The sequence below is a fragment of the Monodon monoceros genome, unplaced genomic scaffold (genome assembly GCF_005190385.1).
Source record: "Monodon monoceros isolate NGI ecotype Baffin Bay Population unplaced genomic scaffold, NGI_Narwhal_1 Super_Scaffold_14, whole genome shotgun sequence".
Classification (NCBI taxonomy): Eukaryota; Metazoa; Chordata; class Mammalia; order Artiodactyla; family Monodontidae; genus Monodon; species Monodon monoceros.
This window is the reverse complement of record NW_021703770.1, coordinates 38,818,912-38,839,097: the sequence shown is the minus strand read 5'-3', so window position 1 is coordinate 38,839,097 and position 20,186 is coordinate 38,818,912. Positions and strand designations below refer to the sequence as shown.

The window sequence follows — 20,186 nt, the reverse complement described above, 5'->3', positions numbered from 1 at the left end:
TTTTTTTTTTTTTTTTACATCTTTATTGGAGTATAATTGCTTTACAGTGGTGTGTTAGTTTCTGCTTTATAACAAAGTGAATCAGTTATACATATACATATGTTCCCATATCTCTTCCCTCTTGCGTCTCCCTCCCTCCCACCCTCCCTATCCCAACCCTCCAGGCGGTCACAAAGCACCGAGCTGATTTAGGTGTGGTCTTAAGTGAAGACCGTCGGTAAAAGGAGGTGCGAGGTTCCTCTCTCGTACGGACTATTCCTGCTATATTAGAACTGTTTGTAACTGGTGGGATGGACAATAAAACGTCTTTGTATTAGGAACTGACCTTTTTGTATTACATAGTTTTCTCAGCATCCCTGCATTTTACAAGAGTTTAATTTCTTTAACAGAAGTAGTTTCGTCTGTTAGCAAAACAGACAATAATAATAATTGTATAATTAGCACCTACTCTTTTAAAAAACATTTGAGACTTGAATTACCTGTAGACTCCCATTTTCATAATCTCACCGTTGCAGTGATGAACTATGCCCTAGCTCAGGAGTCAAAGAGCTGCAAAAATGGGTGGGTGTTACTCATTAAAATCATTCAACAAATATTTGAGTACCTGGTGTATGTCAAGCTCTGTTCCAAGCCCTAGGAATACATTCGAGAACAAAATAAAACAAAAACCCCTGTCCTTGTAATCTAGTTGGACAAATTAAACTTTAAATTAAAAAAATCGCACACCAGGAATCCGACTTCTTAAAGAGGAAGAGTACAAGTCTCTGAGAAAAGGGACAGCCCTGCGGTTCGATTCTAACGTGGATAACGCCGCTGAACCCCTGGCTGGTAATCAAGTTCTCAGTTTATCCAGACGCGCTACTCAAATGATTAATCCGAACACCAAAGACCTGAAAGGACCGGCGGGGCAGGACTTCCTGAGCTGTTCTAACCACTTTTTCAGCAAGTCTCCCGCCCGGTGTGGGGCCTGACCGCCCCGCGGGGACCACGCACCTGGTCTCGCGCCCCTGCGCGGCGGTACCTCCGGCGCCCGGCAGAGCCGAGCACCTGGGAATCAGTCGCGCACCGAGAAAGCCCCGCGGGGAGATGGCTCTGGGGAAACGGCTCCTCCGGCGGCCTCGCCCACTGCAATGCAATCTGGGTGGCTTTTCCAGGTCCCTCCCTGCCTCGTTCCGCGCCCAGCCCCTGCCCCCGCGGCGCCTGCGGGCCCGGGAGGGTGGCTGGGAGACACGAGGACTAGGCAGGGCTGCAGCTGCGAGCTAGCTGAGGGGCGGCGGAGGGCTCTTTCCGGCCCCCGCACCCTGAAGTCCAGGAGCCGAAAGCACGCGACTGTGGAACTCCAGCTGCGGACGAGGGAGGGTGGTACCCAGCACCCTTGTGGGCCCTTGCAAAGCTTCCTGGCCCTGGTAGAAACCGGCCTTCTCCCGCTCTCTGGGGACGCGAGCTGCGCTACCTGTGCCGCGACCGTCGTAGCCAGCACCCTCTCCAGCCAGGAAGCGCGGCGCCGTCGGCCTCAGACTCCTAAAACCCTTCCGCCACCTCCCCACGCAGTCCGCGCTTCCTCCGCGTCAGGAAAGCCGCATCTCCAGCTTCCCCTGACATGCGTCCTGAAAGGTTCTCAGATTTGCACCTGGAGTGGGTTACTGGCGTGATAGGTGTCTGGTTGCCCGTTTTCACCTCAGGAATAAAGGGCTGGACACCTGGAGCCGAATTAGTAATACTTCAGACGGAATTGTGTTCCCAAGAAGAGATCACTTTCAAATATAAAAGCCGAAGAAACTTCATCTCTAGCGCTTTTCTCTCGAAAATGTCAACAGGACCCACCACACTGCCGTCCGACTTGGTGGCAGGACGATGGGGGCGGCGGGTGGGGGGCGGAGGTGGGCGCTCAGGCCCCTGGGCAGATCTAACTGCGCTAGGTAGGGAGACCGCTCGGGAACTTGGCCAAATCGACACAGAAGTACAAAGAAGAAGGTATGAGGAGGTAGAGGGCGGGAGATCAGAGCGGGGACCTGTGGAAGAAATCTGGCTTTGGCCTGATTTAGGAAAACATTAGGTACTGTAGATACATTTCACTTAGGGCCCAGGGCAAATCAAAGGAAGTGGGCCCCTGCCCCGGAGGAGGCTCCAGTCTCGAGCTAGAAGCCAGGACCAAACAAGGAGTAGCAATTAAGGGAGTAGTTGAGAGAAAAGGGCGTGGGTTCCATTGTGCCTGAACTTCCTCACGGGCGACCCCCTGCTGCTTTGCGCGCCACAGCTGAGTCCTTGGGCGTCCCTTGGTGGCTGGGCGTCCAGTCCCGCGAGTTCCGCTCAGCCGCGCGCGGGGGGTTTCACTTCCCAAGGTGGACAGTACCTCGGGGTCTGGAGGAGCGGACGCCCGGAGAGGGGGAGGGCCCCAAGGGTTTCGCCTGCTGTTTGCACTTCAAGGTGTGTTGGGCTCGGGAGAGGCTTTTCCGGTGCTTGGCAAGTGCTCCCGCCACCTCCCGGCTGCCGTTGGCCGGTCCCTCCCTCCGTGGTTCGCCTTCTTGGGGCGCCGCGCCCTGGGTAGCTCCGCACCCGAGCCACACCTCTGGCCTCCTTTCGCCTCTCCGCGCCAGGCCTTTTCTCTTGACCCTTTAGGACCTCCGGCTTCGCTCCCCACAGCCGGCATTTCCCCAAGACCCCCACAGTTCGGCTACTTCCAAATGGGTAACCCGTCCCTGTGTGCCCTTTAGCCCTCACCCTTTTCCCGTGCGGCCTCGGCTACCCTCTGGGTGGCAACCGCCTCTTCCCCGCCCCTCGCGTCTCCCCCTCCTCCCTTCTTGCCCTCCCCTCTCCAATCATCCAGCCATTGTCTCCCGCCCCCTCCTCCCCTTTCCCCCGGGCGGCCTCCTCCCCCACCGCTGCCACGTCGTGGTTTGAAGGAGCCAATGGGCAGGCGCCGCCAGGTGTCTCCTACCTGCACCACGTGGGGGAGGGGGAAGGGGCGGGCAGGTAGAGCCACATCCCAAAACAGAAAAGCTTTCAGCCATTGCGCGCGCCTCCCGCGGGTGCAGCCCTGCTCCAGGCTTTTTGCATAGACGCACGGGCAATTGAATACAAAAAGGGCAGGCCTCCTCCGCCCTCCTTCTCACCCCCCTTCCTGCCCTGGGTGTGGAGCTCGGGCCAGGTGTGGGCTTGGGTGGTTGGTTACCGCCTTTTGCACCAGCGGCGGCGAGGAGGGGGGGGGGGGGTCGCTCTTTCTTTTTCTCTTAGAAGAGGTTTTAGCACAGGTTTCCTCGTTCTCACTTCCACCTCACCTCACCGCCTCCCGACCCCCCTTCTCCCCCTCCCCACCTATCGTCATGACGGCGTCTCCGGATTACTTGGTGGTGCTTTTTGGAATCACTGCTGGGGCCACCGGGGCCAAGCTGGGATCGGATGAGAAGGAGCTGATCCTGCTGTTATGGAAAGTCGTGGATCTGGCCAACAAGAAGGTATTTATCCACGTTTCTGTCCAAATGATAGGAGTGGGGCAAGAGCTTGTAAAAGTTTGGGGAGTCGGTAAACAAGTGCTCTTGTTTGCCCACTTGGGAGGCTGGACCCGGGGCCTAGAGAACCCAGAATAAAACCAAACCTCTTGGCCAACCGCCTTGGAACCGTTTCAGTCTTCCAAAATCTGGCCCAGGTGAGGAGGCCGGGGGCCGCCAAGCCATGCTCTCTACCGGACGGGGGACGCCCCGGGAAGGCGGGGTGGGATCCTTGGGGGCCCAAGTGCTCACTTCCAGGGCCTTTCGGACCTGATCCGGGTGGGGGTGGGGCTGGGGGCTGGGCTGCGACGACCTCTCGGCCACTGGAGCCGCTGGCGACAAGTGAGCTTTGATTCTGAGGCCAGACCCGTCGAGAGGTGTGGGCCGCCCCAGCAGGGGAGCAAGGAAGGAGAGCGAAGGTAGAGGTTCCCAAGCTGAGGAAGGGAAAACTGACCCCTAATTTTCTCCCCCGGAGGTGGGACAGTTGCACGAAGTACTAGTTAGACCGGATCAGTTGGAGCTGACGGAGGATTGTAAAGAAGAAACTAAGATCGACGCCGAGAGCCTGTCCTCGGCGCCGCAGCTGGACCAAGCCCTCCGACAGGTGACAGCCCTGGGCCGCGCCGCCCACCCCATCTTAGCCACCCAGGCGTCCCTCCAAGCCAGCCCAACTTTATCAGGTCCCACGCCCTCGCCGGGCGGTCCACGCGTGTCCCCGGAGCGAGGGGACAAGACCTGGGCTTGCAGCCCCTGGTGGACCTTCTGCGAGGAGGTCGCTGCTCCTTTTCGCCTCCCAGCCCCCCAGGGTCTTTGGGCCAAAACTTGCTAGCTTTCGAGTTGCTTTCTGAATTATTCCTGGGGCCAGAGAATCTGCCGAGTTTTACCAGTCGAGTGATGAGCGGAGTTTGAATCCTAGCGCTCCATCTCCAGCTCCAGCCCCCAGACCCCAGACCCCAGCCCCCAGACCCCAGCCCCGCCAGCCCTCTGCCGGGTTTGGGTCTGCAGCTCAGCCCTGGGACAGGGGGCGCTGTGGTGTAGACGAGCTGTGGCGTGCTGGAGGCGGCCCCAGCTGGGTGGGAACCTGAAGGTGCCTGCTTGGGTTTAGGCTCCTGAACTCCCAAAGGCCCGGTTCCGGTTCCGCTTCCTTCTTTAGTGGCCTTGGTCCTAGCGCCGGGAGGGTTTGCAGACCCGGACATGTGAGGCTGCTCCTTGGGTCACCGTGAAAGTAGTGGAATCCCCTTACTGGGATTGAGGTGACCTAAAAACCGGCTGCTCCAGGGTGCCGACGGGTACTGGATTGCGGATAGGGCGGGGCGCTAAACACCTGTGCACAGGTGAGTGTCCGGCGCTCTCACGGCTTCTGCCCTAGCACAGGAGTTGCGAATTATAGGGGAAAGTTATCATTTCTGTGGTGTGTTACAGGAAACGTATTACTAGATTTTCCAGAGGTCTATATACACATTACCCACATTCGTATCAGAAACTGACATCTTTCTTAAGTCTAGAACATCCTAACATAAAAAACAGTAGCGCCGGAGAATGAAGTAATCAGAAGGCAGCTTGCTGATGAAATGAGACCCCTGACTTAAAAGTCTCCAATGGATTTATCACAAAAAAGAAGGCGGTGGGTGTTGAACGGGAGGAAGAATGCGTTTACTAAATTCTCCTGTGCGTAAACTGATTGACTGGAAAGCTACCTGTATAAAGGAAGCTACACGGTTTTTGGGAACGGAGTCTTTCTAATGTTGCCCCCAGCATTGGTGTTCTTCACAGCAGTTAGCGCGGTTTTCTCAGGTTATAACCAAGTGGGGCCACTTTTCAGAGTTTGTAAATCCTGCATCCATTGCATCCCTGGGTGTGTTTTGTTCTTTTCAGTTTAACCAGTCAGTGAGCAATGAACTGAATATTGGGGTAGGAACCTCCTTCTGTCTCTGTACTGATGGGCAGCTTCATGTCAGGCAAATCCTGCATCCTGAGGCTTCCAAGAAGGTAAGAGTGCTGGCTTCTCGAAAAAACGATTGGACCTTAGGGGTGACTGGAGGCTTAAAAAATGGTTTATCCAAGTTTCTCCATTTTAAAAATATGCATATGAGGAGTTAGTATTTCATGAGTACAGAATTTGTTTGAGAAGATGACAAAGGGATGGTGGGGATGGTTGCACAACAGTGCGGATGTACTTAATGCCACTGAATTGTACACTTACAAATGGTTAAAATATTGTGTTATGTATATTTTACCACAATAAAAAGGTCACAACACTTTCATAGAGATGTTTGAGATTACAGTAATTGTATAGATACCCTTTGGTGACTTAATAAAATTTCCTTTTTGTTTATGTCAGGTTTTTGAGATGCTTGACATTCTCTCTTTTCCAAAGCATATTAGCTGAATTTTTGACATTTAAACTAACTACAAGTAGGTAGAACTGTATTTTAATAAATTGTAATATTCCCGTCTGTGTGCCTTATCCTAGAAAGGAAAGAGCAAAGAAAAATCCAATTAAAACTTTTAAATTGCAATTCTAATAATTTCATTAAAAAGTTTTGTACTCTGACTTAACCATATAACTAGTGAAGTGTTAATTATAGCATGCTGTACTTTGTGTGACTTAAAGTAAATGCTCAAAACGGATTGAGTTTTGTGTCAAAACAATAGGGTCACCCCCATCTTTTACCTTTACTTATCTTTCTGGTATGGAAAAGAGTATGAAATGAGAAAAATACTATCTTACTGTAGATGTGATTTCTCTCTCTGGGAAGAATACTGAGGGGCTGAGAAAAAATGGTGAGCACAGACAGCAGACCCAGTGTAATCAATCATTGCTAATATAGTTGATCTTATCAACTTAATTAATTAGAGCTGTAACTTTTTATTGTGGTAGGCAGATACTGAACTTGAAAAGATGGAAGTAAAATATTTTTAAGGAAACTTTGTGAGGTAAGTCTTGCAATGAAAAGTTTAGCCTGGCATTTGATGTCACAAGTGAGTAGTCAGTGCAGATTTTCTTTCTTTTTACTCCAATAGGGAAAAGGGAAGAAATGAACTAAATGTATAATGACAATTTTAAAAGTCTGAAGGAGAAACTCAAGTTCCTATATCTGGAGGCTTGAAGAAAACACTCCCTTTTACATTAACCTTAGTAATTATTTGATGAAAAGGGGGGAGTATATTTTATTAATTAAATGCTAGACAAATTGCTATACCCTTAATCCAGAAATAGATTTATATGAGAATTTTTTTTCCCCTCAAACTCATGTAAGGGATAAAACTTAATCCTTCCCTATTGGGCTGGAGGAAAACAGCTGTTTTTGTTATTTTAGGTACACTGCTTTGGATGTGGGAAAACCTCCAGAGAAAAATTGAGACATTTTCCTGAGCTACTTCTATTAGGATTTTGATAAAGAAAACTAAAACAATTAATTTAGTATCATTATGAAAATAATTCTATTCATTACAGAAAAATAAGGAAATGGTAAAACATAAAAGAAAATAATCCTTCCAGTCAGAAAACATTAAAGTGGTTTTTTGAATGTGAGCATAGTTGAATGTATTCTTTCAGAGTTGTAGAAAAGGCTTACTTTTACAAGGAGCATTCATACTACACAAACATTTTAGCCTACTTTAAATTTAATATAACATTTGTATCCTTCGTAAGCAGTAAATAAAATATTCAGTATTTTAAATGGATATACCTATTGAAACCAAACATTGTTGGACATTTGAGTTATTGTCATTATAAACAGCTTTTACATAAGCATTTTTGTAGGTAATCTTGAAGATTCACAGTTCTTTTGGTAACTGTTTTGGAAAATGTCACCATGATGTAGTGATACCTATTTCAAATATAGCGTGAGCAGGTCACATCTAATAGAATCCAATAGAGGAAATTTATATAGAGACATTATTACTTAAATATTATGGGTCACAAACATTAAAAAGTATTTATTTCCTTGACTTTATAATGTACAAATTCCCCATAAGTGAATACAAATTATCTTGAAATTAAAAAAAAATCTAAATTCAGTGTAACAAAATTAAATTTTGAAAATTATTCAATGAGGATTTTTTTTTTTTTCAGGAAAAAAAAAAGTGACACAATAGTATAATATTTGCTCTGACAGTTGAGCTTTGTTTAATTACCACAAGAGTGATGCTAATAGCTAAGAACGACTGGTAGCACCTTCTCCTTTGCCGTTGAGATTTGTGATATATTTTTTTTTAAGTGTAATTTGAGTTCTCAGGTTTAGCCAAAATAATAACGGTCAGGAAAACTAATGTGCGACTATAATTTGGCACAAAAATAATCCTCTTCAGGTAATCAGGAATTCACTGTCGTAATCTAATTTTAATACACAGAATATGTATTATTAGAATCCAGTATTTTTAACTACTAGGTTTTAATAGAAAACTCAATTTTGATAATCACATAGGATCCTATGTCTAGATATGTATTGTAAACATATGCATCTGTATGAAAACTGAGAGGGTTAATATTGCTGCGTGAAAATACAGATGGTCTAAAATAATTATGGCTAGACAAAGTACATAATGTTATCAAACAGAAAATATAGTAGCCCAAATGTTTTATAGCTTCAGAACTGTTTTGAATGGAATACATAATGGAGCACAAACGTATAATCTATTGCCTTAAAATAAGATGAATTTTTCTTCCATGAGACTTTTACGTAGGATGTAATACTGTAACAGAAAATGAAGACACTCTAATGTTTAATTTAAAAATATTTTTTTTAATTGTGGTAAAATATACTTACATTCAATTCTTAGGTTCCCAATCATTAGGGAATCACTGAACTAAATTTATCTAGTTAACGGTGTCTACCTTGTCCCTCCTCAGAATGTATTATTGCCTGAATGCTTCTATTCCTTTTTTGATCTTCGGAAAGAGTTTAAGAAGTGTTGCCCTGGTTCACCCGATATTGATAAACTGGATGTTGCAGCAATGACAGAGTGTATCCTTTAAGTGATGACCCAGGAATCATTTGAAAAGACAGCTCCAGAAAACAATGACAATTCAAGAAACTTTAAAACATTTTTAACTTTGACAGTGTATGAAAATTGACTTGTCCAAAATTTGTCTACTGTGCTAGGAAAAATGGTGCAATTACTGGCGTCTTTCAAAGTAGTTATAATTTACTGAATTTGAATAGTGATTTAGATGGATTTAGACATGGATTTTTGTTAGGTGAACACATCTAAAATAGAATTCAATTTTGGATTATGGGAGTGGTTTTGTTTTTTCAGTTGATGAATTGATAAATGATAAAATTGATAAATTGATAAAAGAATGTGGTGAAGACCACATTCTTTGCCAATTCTAAGGCCACTTGTTCTTGATTATCTTGGTTTTAGGGTTAATTTCATCTTCTTTTGAATGGATAAAAATTTTTTAAAGTTTGGATGTATACTCTTGACAAACAGCTGTTCATTGGCACCCGTTTTAACCTTCTCTGGGTTTGTCAAATACATGTAGATTGTGGTAATTACTACAAGCCATCTTTTGAGATGATAAAATGAAGCTGAGATTTTATCCCAAATTCTTTCATAACCAAGAAAATATATCTGATGCATTATGTGTTGTAAAAGTAAATTTTATAATCACAAATCTTGTCATGAATGACCCATCATCTTTCATCCAGTAAGTCTTTAAAGTGCTAACTAATAAGAGTCATGTGCTAACATATCAGATGTAACACTGAGTAATAGAAGTGTTGGGGACTCGCCCAAAGCCACTATGAGAATCATCATGAAGTCAGATTCAAGTTATTTTCATGAACGTGGGGGTATAGATGTTTATTCTAAAAATTTCTCATCCATTTTCAGGTGCTAAAGCTTGATTTTTGTTTTATTTCAAAATTTCTTGATGTAAAACGTTGTTTGGATATTTTTCCTAACCATTTGTAAACAGATCAAACCCATTTTATTTGCCTTCTTGGAAGTAGGTAGCTAGAATTTTGGTGTAGCTGATTTAGCTACTAGTTAATTACTGGTTTAGCTCCCAGCAGTGCCAGGAGAAGGGTAGAATAAGCGCATTTGAGTGAATTCTTACAAGAGTTTCATTAGAAGGTTGGGACAGTAGAAAAACTTGCTATGTGTTTTGTTGGTTTAAATGCTGTATGAATTAGCTCAGGCTGCCATAACAAATACCATATCACAGTTCTGGAGTATGGGAAGTCCAAGATCAGGGTGGCAGCATGGTTGACTTCTGGTGAGGGCTCTTTCTGGCTTTCAGATAGCTGCCTCTTCCCTGTGTCTCAAATGGCGGGTAGGGGGAGTGGCATGGCCAGGAGTGTTGGGAGAGGTATCTTTCTTTTCCTCTTTTTATAAGGCCACAGGCCTAACAGATTAAGCCTCCTTCCTTATGGCCTCATTTAACTTTAATTGCCTCCTAAGTACTCTATCCCCAGATACAGTCACATTGGGGGTTAGTGCTTAAACACATGAATTTTGGGGAGGGACACAATCCCATCTATAGCAAATGCTAAACCATTTAATGTGCTGGTACAAAATAGAGAACGAAAAATTCTGGCAAAGCGTTAGTAGATATTGAAGGGAAAGTGTAATAAGTTAATTTAGAAAAAGACAACTTGAGTAGGAAAGACAGTATATTAAGAACCGTTTATCCTGACTGCTCTGTTTTCTCTTTTAGCAAAGAAAATCTTTCCCTAGTAATTGTAGGTCAGATATTAGTAAAAATTTCCATAGCTACAAATAAGAGGTTCTTATATTTAGGTATTTCGGGTTTTCTCAATGTGTTCACAGTTCAGAGAGCTTGTTAAAAGGTTACCTATTTTTTTTCTCCTTGGTTTCTTCTTAAGAGCTTCACGTATATACGATTTGGGGTTATTAGTAAACATCTTCAGTATGGTAACCTGGGCTTTTTACTTGCTCTATGCTGTATTATCTGCACAATATATACGTACTTTTTAAAAGTACTATATACTTTTATATAGTTTTTGCATTGTCTGACCTTAAAGGTGACCTAAGGTGAATGGGTAAGCTATGCTGATTATTTTTTCTGTCATTCCTTTTCATCCTAGCTCTATAACTGTTTGTTGGCAGTTTTTTTTCAAGTACCATGGAGAGGAAAATCAGAAATATTTGACTACAGTAAACAGGTGAATTGTGAATAAAGCTAAGCTGGGCTTCATTTCAGCCATATAACACCTGACATTTGAGGAAGGATCTCATGACCATTAAGTAATGCATTCATTGAAAAATTAGGGAATTTTTCTGTTTATTTTAAAACAGCCTAATTTTAGCCTAGTTTCTTTGGCCTTACATTGGAAGTCTTAGCTTTTTTAGTTTTATTGCCAATCAAAAAGTGGATTTTTTGTTTTTGTTTTTGGCCACACCGTATGGAATGTGGGGATCTTAGTTCCCCTACCAGGGAAGGATCCCTGGCCCCTGCAGTGCAAGAGTGGAGTCCTAACCACTAGACTGCCAGGGAATTCCCCCCAAAGTGGATTTTAATCTTAAATGTTTTTATTAGGGTTTTATTTGCATACTTCTTTCCCATTTAACAGGTAAGAAATGTTATTAAGCCTTTCTATCTGTGATTTTTGTTTTATGTTGCTGCTGTGATCAATTACTTTATGACTCTTAGTCAGAGGATTCATTATTTCCCTGACTAGGCCATCAAACTCATTCCTCAGGTCAAAGACAATCATACCAAATTTGACTGTGCAGAGGATTTCTACAATGTCTGAACTAAAGAGCTGTCCAATTCTCTCAGACCACTAAACATTTTCCTTTCTAATATGGAAATGGCACTGGATTTGGAAACATAAAGGTACTCATTACGCATCCTTGATGGTTTTGCCAAGTAGATGGAGAGTCATTTGCTCCAGAGGGATTACCTGTTCCACCAGGTAACCAGCGGGGGAGGGAGAGAGGCTCTTGCCAACCCTCAGAAAGGAACAAGTAAGAATTTGCAGCTTTGCTTCCTTGGGAAAGTTACTGGCCTTCTCCAAGCCTCACTTTTATCTCAGGTAGTCCCCAGTGAAAGCTTCGTGAACCGTGGGTGCTATGTAAATGAAGTAGTATGACCACTTTGATAAAAGAAAAGGTTTAGGCATTTCTTGAATGCAGTCTTCGTTCTTATTTTAGCACATATTTTCCTCTTTTGTCCTCGTGTTGGTTCTAAAACCATTTCTGGTGTTAGAGTTGATCCTCTCTGAGTTATTCCAGCTGCAGTTTTGTTACCTGCTTTGAGTTATGCAGTCCTAGCTGGAAAGAAGACCTCATTTAGCAGGTGAACTGTGGGTGGCATTTTGTAAGCTTTTTACTGAATCATGTGAGGTGGTGAGGGTGTGAGGTGAAAGAAGAGAACTGTCTATCAACTGGGTGCTTACTATTTATCCCATCAGCCTCCCAAGAGCCCGGTGGAGGAGGTATTGCCCCCTTTTCATAGCTAGGGAAACTGAGGCTTAGAGATTTTATCTTAAGTTAGAAGTGTCAGCATTTGAACCTGAATCTGACTGCAAACAGTCTGCTTGTTAACTAGGGGATAATATTCTAGAATTTATAAAGATTATCTGAGGGTGGGGTTGGCTATTTAAATAGATTATCTCCCTTATAAATTTATAGTCTATGTTTCCTGAGACTAAACTCTTCAGGAGAAAAGGGAAGTTAATTTTGTAAAATTTCAATCTAGTTGTAGGGTATTGCATCCATATGTGCTGTTTGATATTATAAGCATATGCCGTTTCACTAGTGTAGCTTTCCATTAACAGGGCAAAAAAAAAAATCACTAAACCACTCTTGTCTACCCATCCAAGTGTTAGTAGGGGTGTGTGTGTCTTTCCCTGTGTTTGTGTTTCACCACTTCTTGTTGGGGGTATACGATATGTGTTTCTGTGGGCGTGCTACTGACACAGTGACGAGGGAGGGCAAGTTTTTCCCATATATTAAAGATGGAGATAATAGCCTTACTAGCAGAGTGGTTAAGAACACGAGCTCTGGAGTCGGATTTACTGGGGATGAATTTACTGTACCTCTCAGCCCCAGTTTTCCCATCTTAAAATGGGCATAACTACTGCAAGGAATAATGAGCTAGTACATGCAACCACTCAGCCACCGCCTGCCCTACTGTGTGCTCTCCAGTGTTGACTGGGTTGTAGCATGTCTCCAAAGAAGAAAGCCATCTGCCAAAGACTCTGAAAGGACTTCCTTATTCATTTAAGACCTTATCTAAACTATCTTACGCCTGAAGAATTTTTTTCTACTCTTTCGTGAGACTGGTTATAGATCTTTTAAAACATCAGCTACATGTTAGCACAGGTAAGCTTCAGGGTTTAGCTTCTCCATATGTAAAAATAGTGTGTGCGAGTGTGGTTCATTCTGCACTTACGTGCTTATCTGTTATGACTAGTTGAACTGGGCCTTTGCAGTCGCAGAACCTTCATTGCTCTTAGAAAGTGCAGGTAGATGCTGAAACCTCCTTGGCACCTTTCTGCGTATGAAAGGGATTTTAACTATCACCAAGTGTACAGTTAAGTTGGGTTAGTAGTTGACCTCGTTGGCTAGAGGGGGGAAGAAATGATCTTTGGCACCACATCGGTATGATGTGAGCTAAACTGGCGAATACTCTGGTATGTGGTCTGTAATACGTTAGGTGACTAGAAATACTGTATATTCTTGGCCAGCACTCAGAGTTGTTATGTTAATTTTGTGTGGTTTGTTTTGATTATAAAATAATTTACTTTTAAAATGTGAGTTTCGGAATTCCAGGATAGTTTTTTTGTTTTAGAAGGCTTTGGAAGACATTATCATGGAGTCTCCCTTTCCTAATTTATTTATGCCATATAAATGTCTTTTTCTAAAGTAAAAATTTTTATCTTTTTTTTTTTTTTGCATTAGTTCCTACTTCTACCTTATTTCTTCGGAGGTATAATTGACTTGTCAGTTTTGCGCTTTGTTAACAATAATACCTCCTGAAGTAATATTTGGTAGGATGGATCTCGCTTTTTTTGTTTGTTTTTCCCCCTCTTGGAAAGAGTAAGCTTCTGAGGAATAGAGTTAAAACTATGGTTTTAGATTCCCCAGCATTTATTACTGGTATAAAGAAAGTTTTTGTTGCTTTGGCTCTTAGTTACATTCTTTTACACTGGCATTCTTTTTTTTTTTTTAATATTTATTTATTTATTTACTTTTGGCTGCGTTGGGTCTTCGTTGCTCCATGCGGGCTTTCTCTAGCCGTGGCGAGCGGGGGCTACTCTTCGTTGCTGTGCGTGGGCTTCTCATTGCCGTGGCTTCTCTTGTTGCAGAGCACAGGCTCTAGGCATGCGGGCTTCAGGAATTGTGGTTGTGGCTCATGGGCTTTAGAGTGCAGGCTCAGCAGTTGTGGCACACGGGCTTCGTAGCTCCGCGGCATGTGGGCTCCTCCCGCACCAGGGATCGAGCCCGCGTACCCTACATTGGCAGGCGGACTCCCAACCACTGCACCACCGGGGAAGTCCCTACACTGGCATTCTTGATTTGCTTCTTTCAAAGCTCATTTTAAAATATAGCAGGTTATTTATAGAACCTGTTTTTTATTATTTTATTTTATTTATTTGGCCATGCGGCAGGTTTGAGGGATCTTAGTTCCCCTACTAGGGGTCAAACCCTTCCCCCTGCAGTGGAAGCATGGAGTCCTAACCACTGGACCGCTGGAAAAGTCCCTAGAACCTGTTTTTTAAATTATACAACTCCTATAAGGGTAATTTATCACTTTCTGGTTTTTCCTTCACATAATTGTAGGAAATTCAGTTCTTAGTTGGAGCACGATTTCAACTTTTCTCGTGACAGTTTATGCTTGCTATTCCTTTGTTCCTTTAGCATAGGAATTTTATTGAAAAATGTCTGGCAATATGGGCGGTTGTGTTACTCTTATAAAAAAGTAAACAGAGTAGAACGGGAAGAAACAAACTTGTTGTGTTGGGGGGACGGGGCAGTGTTTAATGGCAATGAAAAATGGCTTTGAGTTGGAATTTTGAATTGGGATGCAATTTTAACATAGTTTAAACTTAATTGCTCCACAATGTATTTTTATATGGTGCTTCTTTTATTTATTTATTTATTTATTTATTTATTTATTTATTTATTTATTTATTTATTTATGCATTTATTTATTTATGCATTTATTTATTTATTTATGCATGCATACATGCACGCGGTACGCAGGCCTCTCACTGTTGTGGCCTCTCCCGTTGCGGAGCAACAGGCTCTGGACGCGCAGGCTCAGCGGCCATGGTTCACGGGCGCAGCCGCTCCGCGGCATGTGGCATCTTCCCGGACCGGGGCACGAACCCATGTGCCCTGCATCGGCAGGTGGACTTTCAACCACTGTGCCACCAGGGAAGCCCTATTTTTATTTACTTTTAAATTTTTATTTATTTATTTTGGCTGCATTGGATCTTAGTTGTGGCACGTGGGATCTTCTCTAGTTGCGGTGTACAGGCTTCTCTCTAGGTATGGTGTGTGGGCTCCAGAGTGTGCAGGCTCAGTAGTTGTGGCACACGGGCTCCCTAGTTGTGGCTTGAGGGCTCAGTCGTTGCGGCGTGTGGGCTCAGTTGCCCTGTGGCTTGTGGGCTCAGTTGCCCAGTGCCCTGTTGCCCTGCGGCGTGTGGGCTCAGATGCCCTATGTGGGATCTTAGTCCCCCAACCAGGGATTGAACCTGTATCCTCTGCATTGGAAGGTGGATTCTTAACCACTGGACCACCAGGGAAGCCCCCTATGTGTGCTTCTTTTAGATAGAAACTAAGAACTTACTTTTAAAGAGAGGTTATTTACCTGGGAAAACTGAGTGTTCTGAAACCAAATGTGTCCATTTTCCGCAGTCAGAAAAGGTAACTTCTTTTGAATGGATAAGTTAATATTGATGGACTTTGTGGCACTAAGGAAACGTTCCTTCTGTTCAACTATAGGCGAAGTCTCAGGACTTCTCTAAGCTCTGTGTAAATGCAGCAATTTGCTCAGTTGTATCCTGACATGCTCATTTTGTTCCCACCATGTCTGGCTTTACTCTTCCTCGTTTCCTCATGGCGTTTCTCATTGCAGAGCTGGCTAAGCCTGTTGGTGCTGTTGTGGCTGCCTCAAGGGCAGAATGACTAAGTTGCATGACAACCATAAATCAGGAGGCACAGACTCATCTTTCCTTCTCTCAAGATCAGACGTGCAGCAAGTAATTCAATATATAATTATAAATTGATAGGAGAAAGAATTGGTACTAAAAGTTTTTTCTCACTCCCGTTTATTTGTTGTTCATGGTACATTCTGGTAAGAATTATGAAAAACTGAATGAATCTTCCAAAGACAGTGGTGTGAGTGGGTGGGCGGTTTGGGCATGCAGGAGGTTGGGTGACTTTTAAAAGTTGCTGGGAGCTTAGAGCTGCTGATCTTCCTGGTGTGTGATGACTTGAAGGGAAACATGTTGGGACGTGTTACGTGGGACCAAGTTAGCCAAATGTCTAGAACATATTCTTAATTTAAAAAGTAGACTTCAGTAAAATCTTCAGCTACAAATCTATTCTACAGAGACAGGATACTTTACGTTGTTGCTTTTTCACTTGGCTTTCATATCATACATTTAGAAAGCTTCTCACAAACTATTGCTCAAAACAAAACAAATTAAGCAAAACTTCTTATCTTGGTGCAGGGAATTACAGACACATTGTCAAATCAGAGCTGGGAAACTTGAATGAGTTACAGAACTTCTCTCAATCCTAGTTTCATCTGTTTGGTTTTACTGTTATCTACCTGGCAGGGCTACTGCAAAAATAGGAGGAAATAGACAGTGTTTGGCACAAAATGGTGTGTAGTAAATGCCATCATTATGTCAGTAGAGTCTTAGAAGTAATAGGTGCTGTGGTAGATGGAAAGAGATCAGAGGAAAGCGGACCTGTGCTCAGGAAATGCATAATACAGTTGAAGAAAGTAATATTTTATAGGAATAGTATCTAATCAACTCTCAACTTGATGGTTGTGACCTAGAGCAGTTAGGGAAGACTTCGGTGCTGAGTGGGAGTGATCCATGGTCTAATTTGGTTAAGGGATTAAGAAGATAAGAGGGTTTTATAGGGGAGTTACCTGAGCAAAGGTGAGAAAGTTTATGCCTCTTGTCATTGATAGAGGAGAAAAAACTGGTTTGAATTGAATATAGTTTCCAGTTCCTTCAAAGCTTAATTTTTCCCCAAGATTCTGTTTTGGGGTAGAAAGTTACGATGTGGCAAACATTCCTATGGCATTCTCTATTTTCGGCAATTTTCATTCCTCTTTAGCCCTTCAGTAAAGAGCTAAAGAGTCAATGTTTTAGTTTTTTGCAGGCCACGTACAGTCTCTGCTCATTCTTTCTTTACAATCCTTTAAAAAATGTAAAAGCCATACTTTTCTCTGGGCTGCACAAAAATAGGGTGAGGATCAAGGATTGACTCTTGCTGTGTTTTCATCCATGTTCCTTATGGTGTAGGGTATGCGTGCTTGTGTGAGTGTGTGTGTGTGTGTGTGTGTGTGTGTGTGTGTGTGTGTGTCTCTCTGCTGAAAGGGGTTTTGCCACAGCATCAGGTTGGTCCTTATGCAGTGTTTCCTTGGTCAGATTTCTTCAAAATTTCTATCTAGTAATGGTCTCCTACGTGTAAAAGTTGTCTCTGAATCAATAGATGGTAAGGGGTTAAGTTGACACTCTTGGGAGATGTTGGCTTATACCTGCGGTTTTCAACCTGGGCTGGGTTTTACCCACCTGGGGACATTTGACAATGTCTGGAGACATTTTGTTTTGTTTTGTTTCTGTTTGTTTGTTTGCTGTATGTGGGCCTCTTACTGTTGTGGCCTCTCCCATTGTGGAGCACAGGCTCCGGAGCGCAGGCCCAGCGGCCATGGCTCACGGGCCTAGCCGCTCCGTGGCATGTGGGATCTTCCCGGACCGGGGCACGAACCCGTGTCCCCTGCATCGGCAGGCGGACTCTCAACCACTGCGCCACTAGGGAAGCCCTGGAGACATTTTTAATTGTTATTACTGGAGGTAGGTAGAGGTCAGCATGCTACTAAAAATCCTATAGTACACGGGACACTGCCCCACCCCCCAACAAAAAATTATCTGCCCTATGTGCCACTAATGCTGAGGTTGAGAAACACTGGCTTATACAATGGCATTGGTCTCCATTTCTTGGATATGTTTCTCTTTACTTCATTGTACGCCCTTATAAGGCTGAAAGTGTTATTAGAGTTGCAGGGTTCCAGACATTTGGTGGCAGAGTTTACATGATAAACTATGGCTAGTCACAGCTCTTCTTTCTTAGTTCTGTAAGGATCCATAAAGTCCCTCCCATCTCCCCAGAAAACTTAGGGCAGTTGTCTCCCTAAAGCATCTTCATCCTTTGGCTCCAGTTTTTCTGTCCTATCATTATGTTCTTTGAAAATGGCGCTGAATTAATAAATACTTTATAGTACAGCTTCCCAAGGAAAATCATTTTAATGACCCCAGTCAGTGGTCATTGCTCTGTTGCTTGAACATCTCTTGGGATTGATTTTCTAATCCCTCAGTGGGGAGCACATTTATTTCATCACCAGACGATTGATGTAGAGGGCGGGACTGCAGGGGGAAATGCAGAAATTATCCACCATTTTAGCTTGATGATTATCCTGTGAGCATACAAATAGGCATCTGGTGAGTTCAGATTTTTTAGTCATAAATGTGACCCTCTTAAAGTGTGATTATCATAAGTTATGGAAGTTGATCACCTGAGGGTTCTAGGAAGAGCGGGGAGAGCATCACGTATTAAATGCCTGCGTTGTGTCCTGGGCTTGTTTTATCTCATTTAATCTTCACAAGAGCCCAGGGAGGTAAAGATTATCACAGCTTTGGCTTTACAGATAAGCTGAAGTTTAGTGGGGTTAAGTAATTTGCCAAGGAACATATGGCTGCCTTTCTACATGCAGCATATTTAATTACAGAGAAATGTAACCAGTTGAGAGATGACACACAAATGAATTTGCTTAGCATGTCTCTTTACTGGAGAAAGACAAGAGGAAGCTGTGGGGATGAAATAGAAAGGAATTTTGAATTGAGAATAGAATATTACTCATTCAGAAGACTGGCTATAATTCTTGGTGGGGAGAAATCTCTGAGTTGTTTTTACATTGTATCCTTTATGTTTGCAGTAAAATAGTACCTACCGACTTTTTCTTAATATTTGTCTTCACATTTTACCCTTCTTACAAAATACCAGTCAGGAAACATTTTTATAAAATAAGGCAAACATCTTAATAACCACCACTCAGATGGCTGTTTTCATTTTAAACTCGAGAAAAGATAGAGTCCCATAGTATTATTTGTTATGTGCATTGTACTACATTATAAAACTTATGCAAAACTTGATGGAAATCTCTTCTGGTTGCACCCTCAAACCCAACTTGAGCCATGCATTTCTTTTAAAGCCGTGTTTCCTGGCTTACCCAAACAGTGTACTCACTTAATCAAAAGCTACATTAGCCATTGTTGTCTCTGAGTGCTTGAACCGTTTCTACACATCTACTCTAAAAGGACAAGCATTTGCTGTCATCCAAGATGGGTGTGTTATGGGGTTCCAAAAATCTTCTAGAAGGGAGTTCTGGATAAGAAGGGAGTTCTGGATAAAAATGGAGTCATAGACATGTTTTCAGTGATCTGAAGTGTTTTGAACATTAGGCTTAAAAAAGTCATTTAATCCCTTGTGGTCTTGAAGGATGTAACTGTATCTTTAAGTCAGCATGGTCATTGCCTTGTGTGTGTTGTAAAGACAGGGTAGGAATTCTGTTAACTTTGTTGTACGCTTCATGGTTTGACGCTAAAGTGCTCAATATTCATGCATTTGCTACCACTCAATAAACATTTTATTCCTGGTAATCCTCAGGACAGGATTGATTTGGCCATCTTAGCCCAATAGGGCAATTGGACACTTCAGGAAGCCTGGGTGAAGTCCAGACTGATGGGAAGCAGCTAATCTGAGATTTCAAGGAATTGTCAATCTAGATGCATTTTACTTGGCTTCTTGGCTCCGTGAGAGTTTAATTTTGGGTAAAAGCAACCTCATTTTACCTCCCCAAAATGTTTCCTTAACTTAATCTCCCAGGTTTAAATTTCGAGAAGAATAGTTCAGCCTCCCGGTATGGAGCCTGTCAAGTTGAAGATATGGGAAATATAATTTTAGCAATGATTTCAGACCCTTATAGTAAGTATTGGTGTTGTAACAATGCGGGCCTAGTATCTGATCCCATCTACTTTCCCTCGCCTATACTTCTGAATCGCCACCACCCTCCCCCTCGGCTTTGTCTCCCTGATAGCTAAGATGATGACTTGTATGTTCTCATTCTAGATCACAGGTTTTCAGATCCAGAAAGAGTAAATTACAAATTTGAAAGTGGCACTTGGTAAGTACTTGCATACTATCCCATTTGAGCATTTTAGTGTGTTTTTATTCATATTGTGATATTTAACTCCTGTTATATTTTAGTAACTTTACTAAACCTTTTGGGTATCCATTTTTAAATAATAGGTCATTTGTTAAAGAAGATTGTATTTTAAAGTAAGCTTGGATGTTGGGATTAACATTTAATGAAATATTTGTATCCTTAGTCACTATGACTTTAGGTTTGTGTTTGTGTTGTGTTTGTGTCTTTAGGTACATCATAAGTTTGTGTTGTTTGTGTCTGCGATTCTG

The 20,186-nt window shown here is 43.0% G+C and overlaps 1 protein-coding gene across 5 annotated transcripts in view; it reads left to right on the top strand.

Annotated features, from left to right (window-relative positions):
- The first annotated feature begins 3,081 nt into the window (after positions 1-3,081).
- ESRP1 (epithelial splicing regulatory protein 1) overlaps positions 3,082-20,186 on the top strand; it is a 56,896-nt gene continuing 39,791 nt past the window's right edge. For 3 of the 5 annotated variants that reach the window (XM_029223204.1, XM_029223202.1, XM_029223203.1), the window contains exons 1-6: positions 3,144-3,455; positions 3,964-4,092; positions 5,364-5,477; positions 8,344-8,458; positions 19,599-19,697; positions 19,842-19,896. In XM_029223204.1, coding sequence (XP_029079037.1) covers positions 3,324-3,455; positions 3,964-4,092; positions 5,364-5,477; positions 8,344-8,458; positions 19,599-19,697; positions 19,842-19,896 — 644 coding nt within the window. In that variant the 5' untranslated portion in view covers positions 3,144-3,323. Of the gene's footprint in view, positions 3,456-3,963; positions 4,093-5,363; positions 5,478-8,343; positions 8,459-19,598; positions 19,698-19,841; positions 19,897-20,186 lie in introns of all 5 variants that reach the window. The other 2 variants (XM_029223201.1, XM_029223205.1) reach the window with 2 other exon arrangements.